Source organism: Priapulus caudatus, unplaced genomic scaffold (assembly GCF_000485595.1).
Source record: "Priapulus caudatus unplaced genomic scaffold, Priapulus_caudatus-5.0.1 Scaffold1978, whole genome shotgun sequence".
In the NCBI taxonomy this organism is placed as follows: domain Eukaryota; kingdom Metazoa; phylum Priapulida; class Priapulimorpha; order Priapulimorphida; family Priapulidae; genus Priapulus; species Priapulus caudatus.
The window spans coordinates 7320-18457 of NW_014579039.1; the positions used below are offsets into that span (position 1 = coordinate 7320).

General features: G+C 39.4%; 1 protein-coding gene across 2 annotated transcripts in view; it reads left to right on the forward strand.

Moving 5' to 3' along the window:
- LOC106818019 (phosphopantothenoylcysteine decarboxylase-like) overlaps positions 1-9750 on the forward strand; it is a 10653-nt gene extending 903 nt beyond the window's left edge. The window contains exons 2-5 of one of the 2 annotated variants that reach the window (XM_014822732.1): positions 3298-3402; positions 3580-3705; positions 3921-4089; positions 8655-9750. In XM_014822732.1, the coding sequence (XP_014678218.1) occupies positions 3298-3402; positions 3580-3705; positions 3921-4089; positions 8655-8719 (465 nt within the window). In that variant the 3' untranslated portion in view covers positions 8720-9750. Of the gene's footprint in view, positions 1-1036; positions 1946-3297; positions 3403-3579; positions 3706-3920; positions 4090-8654 lie in introns of those variants that run through there. The other variant, XM_014822733.1, reaches the window with a different exon arrangement.
- The last annotated feature ends 1388 nt before the right edge of the window (positions 9751-11138 follow it).

Sequence of the window (11138 nt, forward strand, 5' to 3'; positions counted from 1 at the left end):
GACACGGGTCGTTTTCGACCCGTGTCAAATGCGTCCCGGGACGAGCGTTCACACGGACGTTTTCTCGGTACGAAAACGACTCGGGTCGAAAACGACTCGAGTCGTTTTCGCACCCACTCCAGAGTGGGTGCGAAAACGACTCGAGTCCTGGTTCATTTTTGCCGTGTGATCGCGCGACTCGGGTTGGAATTAGTACGTCACAACACGAAAGTAAACAGAATAGTTGGAAGTCAGTCAGAAGAGTTTGATTGTTTAATTCGCATTGTTCGCTTGGACGCATTGTATTTTCTTTCTCAGCTCACAGCTCGCATAGCGTCGTGTGAACGCTCTCTTCAACGACGCTCCGTGTCGTTTTTGACACGGGTCGTTTTCGACCCGAGTTCCTTCGCTCCGTGTGAACGCGGCTATAATCGGTTGAGTGTTATTGATCGCAGCTACCACTGCCACCACTACCAGATATTGAAATATATTATATATTATATCATGATATCATTATATTATTAGCTCTAGAACTATAGCCTTTCGCTCTGCCACAGGCCTGTGGCAGAGTGAAGCGCTATACCTATAGCTAGTTCTAGAGCTGATAAATGATATCATATAATACAGTATTTTTTATAATACGCGTACAATATTCGAAAAGCCATGCACCAGTATTATGCTTGCTTATGTTTGGTGTAGGTTAGATTTACTGTCTCCCAGCTGTAAAGTAACCAAAAATAAAGGTGCCATGATCATGTTAAGTTAGCCCTGTTACTATATTAGGCTGCACATTCCAAGCTTATAGCATGTCATGTCACTAACTGCTAATGCTATGCGCATGCGTCTTTCGAAGTTTAGAGCATTCCTGGCTCTGGTCACATACGCATTACAATTTAGTGTAGGATAAATTAGTACAGTACACTACAAAAATGTAGTGTAGTGTATTAATTTAGTGTTTGATGCAGAATCCAATTTGCAGTCTGTATGAATTGCAGAAGTAGTTTGATTTCATTAGTCTAGAGTCATAGTAACACATTTTTACTGTTTGTGTTACCAGCATTCAGCAGAGAACCGACATCAATTATAATGAACAACTTGTGAACCTACAAGATGCAAGACAGTCTGGTTATGTGATTGATGCGAACGTGCTAAATATATAACAGTATGGGTTATTATTACCGGATGGTTACTTTGGCATTCGTCGTGCTAATTATGTTTGTGGTATCATCTAACTCGGCATTGAAGAAGAAATCCCTTCTTTACGATCTGAAGAAACTTGGTGAGCAAGCAAACAGTGTCATAAAAAGGGTTGGAGAGCAAGTTGAGGATGCAGTAAGCACAATCAGCAGAGGCATTGATAATGCTGTCTCTCATTTGGATGCGATTGGAGATTTCATTGAGTCTACAGAGAAGAAAACCTGTGAGGTGCAGTGTCAGGATGGTAGCAAACCTGTAGCTAATCCAACATACACACCGAAGCCTAATGGCTGTGGCTCTTTCGGTGTTCAAGTTAATTTCTTGAACTTCCCTGCATTTTCACATTGCTGCAATGGACATGATATTTGTTATGGCACATGTGGGAAAGAGAGAATCATATGTGATACCGAATTTGGCGATTGTTTGTATGACATCTGCCGCCAGCAAAGGATACAGACAGAACAACAAGATGATAAGATAACATGCGCAACTACAGCTGATTTGATGTATGGAGGCACATTGACACTTGGATGCAAGGCTTATGAAGATGCTCAGAGAGAAGCGTGTTTATGCAAAAGGACAGAACTATGAACTTTTACATTAAAACTGTTGTAGAAGTTGACCATTTATCTTGTCACAATTCTATGTAGTTGTCCCATAAAAAATATGCATGGCTAATTCTCTGCATAAGGTAATGAAGGTTGCTATTATATACTGTGCATTAATATAAGCATGAACAACACGATGTGGTATAACTAGTATGATATGCTTTAATTGAGATTATATAGCAATAAAGTATATTAGCAATAAAATTACAGGTCTACTATTTATAATCTCGGTTTGTATTCTTCTTATTGCTGTATGATATAGCAAATTAACACAGTGATTGCCAATTGCAAAGATGTCCATTGCGTGAAATGCCAGATACATTCTTAGCTGCACTTATCAATAAAACGTATTATAATAAAGCCGCACAATGCGCATCCAAACGCTAATTTCTCCAGTACTAGACTAGCAAATACTTCGTGTCATGCATAATCACACTACCTTAAATGAGAAAATAAACTCTAGTTGCTCCCATTTCACTGCACGTTTGCTTAAAACCCACAAGAAAGAGGTGAGAAAACTGGCATTCTGGCGCAAACGCCGACTGTTTACCAAACAATTTAGCCTCGAAGTGGTGAGGTGACGTCCCATGTTTTTATCTTTGCTACACCCGTACCGCTGTACCGCAGCACCGCTGCACGATTGCTTGGGGAAACTGTCAACAACATCGGAGAATTTGAACAACATTGGAGGTATTTCCAAATACCTTTTATAAGACAACGTGCAGTGAAATGGGAGGAACTAGAGTTTATTTTGTCATAAGGTAGTGTGATTATGCATGACACGAAGTATTTGCTAGTCTAGTACTGGAGAAATTAGCGTTTGGATGCGCATTGTGCGGCTTTAAAGGGACAGTAGCCTCTAGGATTTTACTGCATACAACTGTACTTACTGTATAACAAATCGTCTATACCCACACGTATTTGTTACCAGATACCTAATTTAATTGTTATAATTATTTACACATCAACGCTACAAAATTTGAATGGCGCCATGACACCCGCGACCGTGCTGCCACCCCGAAAAAGTTGCGTATTTGACAATTTATTTTGCAGGTTACAGACCGAGGGCTAATCACAAAAGTGCAATTATATTTATACCTAAATGCTATTTAACCGAACGATATTCATTTTAGGGCAAATTTATCTATATTATAACTGAAGCTATATGTCGTAATAAGATATTACAATCCTTTTGCTTATAAATGAATAAATAAGAACCACCCTCGGTCTGTAGCCCTTGGTTGGAAAGTGGTTTTGCGCAACTTATCAGATCGTGCGCTTTGAGTGGCGCCACCGTCGTTGTAATCAAACTGTAGTCGTTAGTTTTAAAACATTTTTTATTAATATTTCTAATGGTGATTGAACCATGAAACTTTTTATGTAGCGTAATTATAACCTAAATTTGCTGAAAATAACCCTAGAACCTAGAGTAAACTCTCCCTATATTAATTACTTCAATTGAAGATCGCACAGCTGCAAAATGCATGCATTTACCATTACATTTCATTTTTAGGTTGAGGTAAAGATTGTTGCAACTGAAAAGTCGCTGCACTTTTTTGATTTAGAAGCACTAAGAAAATCACCAGTGGGTGTGTTTACAGATCAGGATGAGTGGAAGGTACCTACTTAGCTATAAGGGCAGCATATAAATTCATTGACTATACTATGCTATACTATAGTACTATATACTATTTAAAATATCCATGATTGGCCTCAAAGTTTCAGTATTAAATGCAGAAAATAAATTTGAGATACTTTTTTGTCATTCATGAGAATGCCAATAATTTTGTTGTAGTGGAGCAACCGTGAAGATCCTGTACTGCACATTGAGCTGAGAAAATGGGCAGATGTAATGGTAATTGCTCCTCTAGATGCCAACACGTTAGGCAAGATGGTCAATGGACTCTGTGATAACCTGCTGGTAAGCATAATGTTGTGTAGCCCGATGAGGCTGTGCGACTGATTGTCTATACAGTCTATGCAGGGTCTCTACCCCTAGCAAGACCGTTTCGTGGAGCTAAATGTTGTGTAGCTCTATAATATCAGTTATTAAGAATATACTGAAATTTTGTATTGCTACTAGCAGTATGTAAATTATAGACTTTCTTCAGATAAATAGGTGATTCGTCTTTACAGACTTGCATCATACGAGCATGGGACTTCAATAAGCCGCTAATATTTTGTCCTGCTATGAACACATTCATGTGGGAACATCCCATCACGAAATTCCAGATAGACAAACTCACAAACTGGGGATTTGTAGAGGTGCCATGTATAGAGAAAACACTGGTTTGTGGAGACAAAGGTACAGTGCAGTTCTGAACCTAAATACATATCCTAATAATTATTAAATATCAAAACCCAAGTTATATGTGTGTATTTCAGACATTAGTCGTTCCCTAAAAACACAAACTTTTGATTTTTAGCTCACCTTGACATCGTCAAGCTGAGCTATTGCCATGGGTCGTCGTCCGTTGTACGTCTGTCCGTCCGTCCGTCAACATTTGGTTTCGGTCAACGATAACTCAGGAACCGTTTGACCCACATGTTTGAAATTGGGTGTAGTTGTTACTGCTATGCTCCCATATGGAACGTCCTATTTTGGAGCACGCCAGTCGGCGTACTTTCGAGCCACGGCGATTTTTTGGAAAAAATGGAAATTGCCATTAGTCAGTTCAGGTTCAACGGAATTTTATTATTTTTGGTATGTGAATGAATAAGAGCTAGGGGTTTTGATATTTAAAAAAAAAAATTATGCAAATTAGGTAGGGTTTGGCAATTATATAGCATATTATATAAACACAAACAGTCTGTGGTGTCATACTCGTCTGGTTCGTTTTACAAGATTTAATTGACAATATCTTTAATGCAAAATTGGTATTTCCCCTTCCACTCTGCCGATAAAACGTCTATATTAGAGTAAAGTTTTAGAAAACATGTCGGAACACAGCATAAGCTATTTATTTCGAGCGCCATTGCTACAAAGCGGGTGTAGCGCCATCTACCGTCACAAATTGTCATTCATTTTGGTTTATAAATTATTATTTCTATAATGTATGTCGATGGTTGCTCAATTAAAACTGACTTCTTCTTACTCATTCATTTGTGTTCTTTTTTGTGGTGAGCTACAGTGTCATTGACACTTTCATTCAATATTACAATGCAACTCATGCAACCATAGTACTAAGCATTATTGGCAGATATTTTGCAGTCTGAGCTATAACATTCGTGACGTTGCCTGGTTCTGGCTCGCAAAAATGGGCAAATAATTAGTGTAATATTTAGTCCGAAATTTAAAAACCAAAACGCAAAAATTTAAATGTATATAATGAAGAAAAGCCTGAAGTTGGAATTGAGACACAAATATTGGGGAAATTTGTTTGGGAGTTGCTGTAGATAGTAGCTTTGAAATTGACAGATTTTCATAAATTAGGATTGGCACACCTTTAGTAGTATATTAGACATATTTGTACTTGTGTATTACAGGGAATAATTTTCCCGGTATCGCATCGCAATTCGCGATGTATTTTCAGCCATTTGCTACGCATATTTTTTTATGAATCGCAGTTGTGCGATGCAGCCCATGCGAGATGTAAACGGAAACATACATGTTTACAATTTACTTTTATTCTCGGGCTGCTTTGCCGCGTCAATGAAATGCCACGTTACGCCGATTTTATTGATTTGTTAACCCGTACCACGGCCAACGTGACTTTTAAACAATCCTGCACTCCCCCCCCCGTACATCAATCAATATGCCGCCCCAGGCACGTATACACAGCCACGCTGTGCTGGCGCTGCGCGCTCTCGCGGGCTGCTTTCTTCGGCGACCTTTGATAATATAAAGTGAGGATGTCGTGGTCGAGGAGTCAGATAGCCACCCTTCACAATCGCTAGAACTGTATTTCATCAATGTTTGGATATATAACGTAAGGAACCAACATTTGATTAAAGTTCTAGACAATTATCTTTACTCGCCAACATGGGCGAGTCAGCTTTAGCTTTCACTCGCCCGGCCCGATATTATTTTCACTCGACATTGGCGAGCGGACGAGTGCCAAGCTCGCACGCTGTTTAAACGCTGCCGGGCAGCGTGCAGAATCGCTAGTGTGTCCTAGGCTTAAGCTAGCGGTGCCTGTCACAGGCAGACACGATAACACGCCAAGCATGCACTGCGGTGTAAATTTGCACTGTGATTGTCTGAAAAAAAATGCTATGCTAATTTATCCAATTGCTATGCAAAATTTATTTTGTATAGCACATTTGCTATGCACATTTTTGGCTGGAAATTGTTCCCTGTATTAAATAGAGCTGAATATTTATTTGGCACTGATGTCTTAAATTGACTACGTCACGAATTTTCAATGGTGTATATTTGGAAATTTTCGTTGCCATTTTTTACATTAAAAGTAAGTACTAATGGCACTAAATGTATCCTCAAATTCTTACCTGATAAGATTGTTTCTCAACTAGTTCAAAATCCAAAACACCTGGACGATTTAATATTATGATCCTGACATTAATTGCTTTCTATGGGCTATGTATGAGTCACGAGTGTATGTTTACATCAAACAATATAGTAAAATAGGAAGTACAATGCAGCAATTTAACCATAAAAAGTGAACAGAATTATTTACATTTTGTGACTTTTACTATTTATGGTGACGTAATCACTTTAAGTTAACTTTATTTCAGCCTTGCATTTATGAGTAGGCCTATCTTAGTTGTATCCCTCGTGGCGAAGTCGGCGGGGATACTATGGTTTCATGTCTCCCCAGCCGCCGCCGCCACCGCTCGGTCCGCCGCAGAGAATTTCCCTTCCGCACTATAACTCGACCCCTAATTGACCTAGCGTGACCAAACTTGGTATACTTACACAGTCTGCACGAAAAACTTCCACCCTCATTGGCAGGGCTGCCAGCATTGGGTGATAGGGGAGAGTGATATGTGAGGGAGCGAAGCGAACGAGCGGGGGGTGGGTGTAGGAGGGGAGTTTCCTACCTCCCATGGTAGGGAGCTTTTGCATTTTATAACTTCAATTTGTGCAATTTGGTGCATACTGAAGTGACTGTTTTCAGATATTGTAAGATTTTTTTTTGCTGTGCGTGAGATATTTCAGCGTTTTATTCATGAAGAGATATTCATGCGTGTGATATGTCTCAGCATTTTTTTGCCGTGCGTGAGATATTGTGAGATGAGCGTGAGAGCATGAGCTTTGGTCAAAATGCGTGAGTCTCACGGTCAATGCGTGAGAGTTGGCAGCCCTGCATTGGCCCAGCGGGCCTGTAGAAATGTATAATTCACTGGCCCATACTAGGTTTTACAGGCCCGAATCAATGATCATCATCATTAAAGAAAAAGAAGAGGGAATAGAAAGCGGGCCTTTTATGAAAAAAGAAACCAAACCGGACCGGAAACCGGAAGTTGTTGCGACTTCTAGCGGCGACAAACACTCATGGTGTCGACTAGTTACTTCCCCTACTTAAGATCGGGAATATGATGCCTTATCGGTAAATATCGGTAAATTTCCATATAAAATATCGAGAATTTTGGTAAATTCTCGGACTGATCATCACATAAAGAAGCTGAAATATCTATAGTCATCTATAGTCGCCCTCTATAGTCAGACTTAGCTGAAACGCTGAAATTTGGCCAATTAATATACCATTTACTCCATTTTTCCCCACTGGCCCATCGGGCTTGTTCATTTACCAGTTTGATTGGCCCCACGGAAAATTTACTGGCCTCGGATACCGGGCCAGTGGTTAATTTCGCAGACTGCTTGCACATCTTGGGGGAGAAGGTGTGCATAGTACCAAAACCAGGTCACTGCGCCCTTTATTTGACCTTGACCTTGACCTTGATCATATTTCCCTTCCGCTCTCTAACTCGGCCCCTAATTAACCTAGCGCTACCAAACTTTGTTTACTTACACATCTTGGGGAGAAGGTGAGCAGCGTACTAAAACCAGGTCATTGCGACCTTTATTTGATCTTTACCTTGACCTTGATCATATTTCTCTTCCGCTCTCTAACTCGGCCCCTAATTGACCTAGCGCTACCAAACTTGGTATACTTACACATCTTAGGGAGAAGGTGTGTCGCGTACCAAAACCAGGTCACTACGACCTTTATTTGACCTTTACTTTGACGTTGATCATATTTTCCTTCTGCTTAACTCGGCCCCTAATTGACCTAGCGCTACCAAAACCAGGTCACTACGACCTTTATTTGACCTTTACCTTGACATGATCATATTTCTCTTCCGCTCTATAACTCGGTCCCTAATTGACCTAGCGCTACCAAACTTGGTATACTTACACATCTTGGGGAGAAGGTGTGTCGCGTACCAAAACCAGGTCACTACGACCTTTATTTGACCTTTACCTTGACCTTGATCATATTTACCTTCTGCTCTATAACTCGGCCCCTAATTGACCTAGCGCGATCAAACTTGGTATACTTACACATCTTGGGGAGAAGGTGTGTTGCGTACCGAAACCAGGTCACTGCAATCTTTATTTGACATTGACCTTGACCTTGACCTTCATCATATTTCCCTTCTGCTTTATAACTCGGCCCCTAATTGACCTAGCGCGACCAAACTTCGTATACTTACACATCTTGGGGAGAACACGGGGGATACATGTAGTTGGCGACAACTGCCCTTTCTAGTTTACTATAACCATTCCTTTTTTTTAAACGGTTATTCCCTATTATTATATGAACCAGTTGTGTACCTACTGCTTCCATATAAATTATGAATCCTTATAGCTGTGACAATAATGTTAAAATTTGTAGATTGCACAATATCCAAGCAATTAGTTGATTAGCTAGATATTTATTTTAATGTATACACATATTTTCATAGGTCTCGGGGCGATGGCAGAAGTCAATGTGATAGCTGAAAAGATTCAAAAGAACATGTATTTATGAGAGAACATGTCCCGGAGATGCTGAGGGTTTATAGAACATTTATCGAGAGTAACCAGTTATATTACGCTGCATAAAAATCTGCTAATTAACTACCCACAAGGCCTATAAATATTTACTGTTCTAAGTGTAACAAGTATGCTTTCACTTTAAGGCATGTGCATGTTTTAGTCGATGGCTTACCATGAGCAGGCATGTTCCCATTAACACGGCGGAGGCGCAAGTCGCTCAGTTCGTGATATCCGTGAGATGTAAGTTATTTGAACACTTTTCGCATGCTGTTGGTGCTCAATGCCTCCGAGCTTTAGTAAAAAGTATTAAGAATACTGATATTAAGGACAGCACCTTCACCAGAGAGAATCGGTCAGAGAGCCGTGCCCGCACATAAGATCAGTAAGATTAACATACTGGTACGTTATTATTGCGATGCATAAGGATATTGTACGATGTTGTTGCGACGCGCGGGATTGTAATATGATATTGTTGTGACGCGCGAGATGGTAATATGTTATTTTTGCGATGCGCGAGATTGTGAGATGTTAGTTTTGAGGCGCGTAGGATTGGTGTAAGCTAGCAGTGCGGCGTGGAGAATCGCCGTACAGTATTGTCACGCGGTATACGAGGTTTGGCGTGCCGGCACTTTATGTACAATAGATCAGCTATTAGGTTATTGTCATTAATTTAGGATATTAAAAGAAATCGTGTAAAATACCTATAATCGTTCGTGTATTTCTGTTGCGTCATTCACACGGCGGTCATCGCTGTTTTTACGCACGTATCAATTATATATATATATATATATTATGCGTGTCTGTCTGTGTGTATGTTAATAAACTTGTATTTGAAATTGTATTATGAGGTAGTTCCACTGATTAAAACATGTTATTAGATCATCGCCAGATCAAGGCAGTTAGGTAAGTTTTTAAATGAAATAAAAATGTTGCTGCTTTTATAACATGAGATTGGACAATTAATTATTGCCATCATTTTGAGAACACAGCATTGGCTAATTAAAGATTGTGTTAAATTGTGAATTCACTGATATTGTATATTGTATGTGTCCATATTTTAAACCCAAGTTTTAATATATATTTTGTCATAGCATTGAAACGTAATTTTAAGCAGCAGTAATCTCGTAAACGAAGCAGAATTAGGCTTAAACTCGTGTTTCATGATGCTGGAAAGTTATCTGCAAACCAGTGACACTGCTATGCAAGATACTCAGATCGATGGCAGCACTATATAATGTCACGCAGAATATATGTATCACTTAACAGGAACGAACCCTGGATTTTTTTTAATGTGGCAGGTTTGGACTGCGAGCAACGCGATTGTGAAGCCAGTTTTTAATTAAACCTTGTGGATGTTATTTCCTATGTATCTGGCAACAGTTCGTTTTAAAAAAGCACGACTATTGAAAGCAAACACGCAACAAAACACGCGCACGCATGCGCGCTCACACTCGCGCGCGTGCCTGTGTGTAATTTTGAATGTTGAGTCTATCGTAGTAGCTCACACACGTTTTGTAAGATGCCGTCAAACCGATTTGCACCGATAAATATGAAAGCTTGTAGAAAAAGAATATATATATATATATATTATATATATATATATATATATATATATACATATATTATAAGTTGTTTGTATGGCGCATAACCACTTAGTCACCCATGTAGAGCAGCCGGTAGAACACTTATGCGATTATCATATCCTCATTTCGTTCTACCTGCGCATGTACGCAACCCTGCCCCCTCAACACACGTGCAAACAGTGAAACAGTACACTGTGGCGAAACTAACCCGAATTCGCACACGTCGCGTGCCAACACGAACGCAGTACAAACCTAAACAATGTTGTGTTATATTAATTTATAGTTATAATAATAATTATTACTATTATGATATTGTCAAATTAATAGATTATTATTTTATTATTATTATTTGTCCAGGCAATGACACTACACTGGCAGCTTTCCGTATGTATAAATCCAATGGATTCACGTAACGAAGTTAACTTTGTTGCAATTTCACAATCACAGATCGACACGATTTTTTGCAGAATCGTGCTCGGTCTTGCTGTTACGTACCATAGATATAGAATACAGATTATATGGCTGTTACTGAGCCATGGGCATGGCCCAGGATTAAGCTTCATATGAAGGTCATAGGTTTTAAATTTTCGTCTCGCACAGGTCCTTTTGGTGGATGCGTTCAGAAGCTAATCTGTTTGAAACAGTCATTTAGCAACCATGGGACGAATTATTGATTGAAAGAAAGTCGTCTGAAGAAGTTGATTATTCTTAATTTCACAATAAAAAATAGTAAAAAGTTCTTCTCTTGTTTTTAAAATGTCTTTAACGTTAATCCCGTTCTGTTCTTTCATTAGTTCACTCTTAGTATATATGTAGGACCGTTGGATA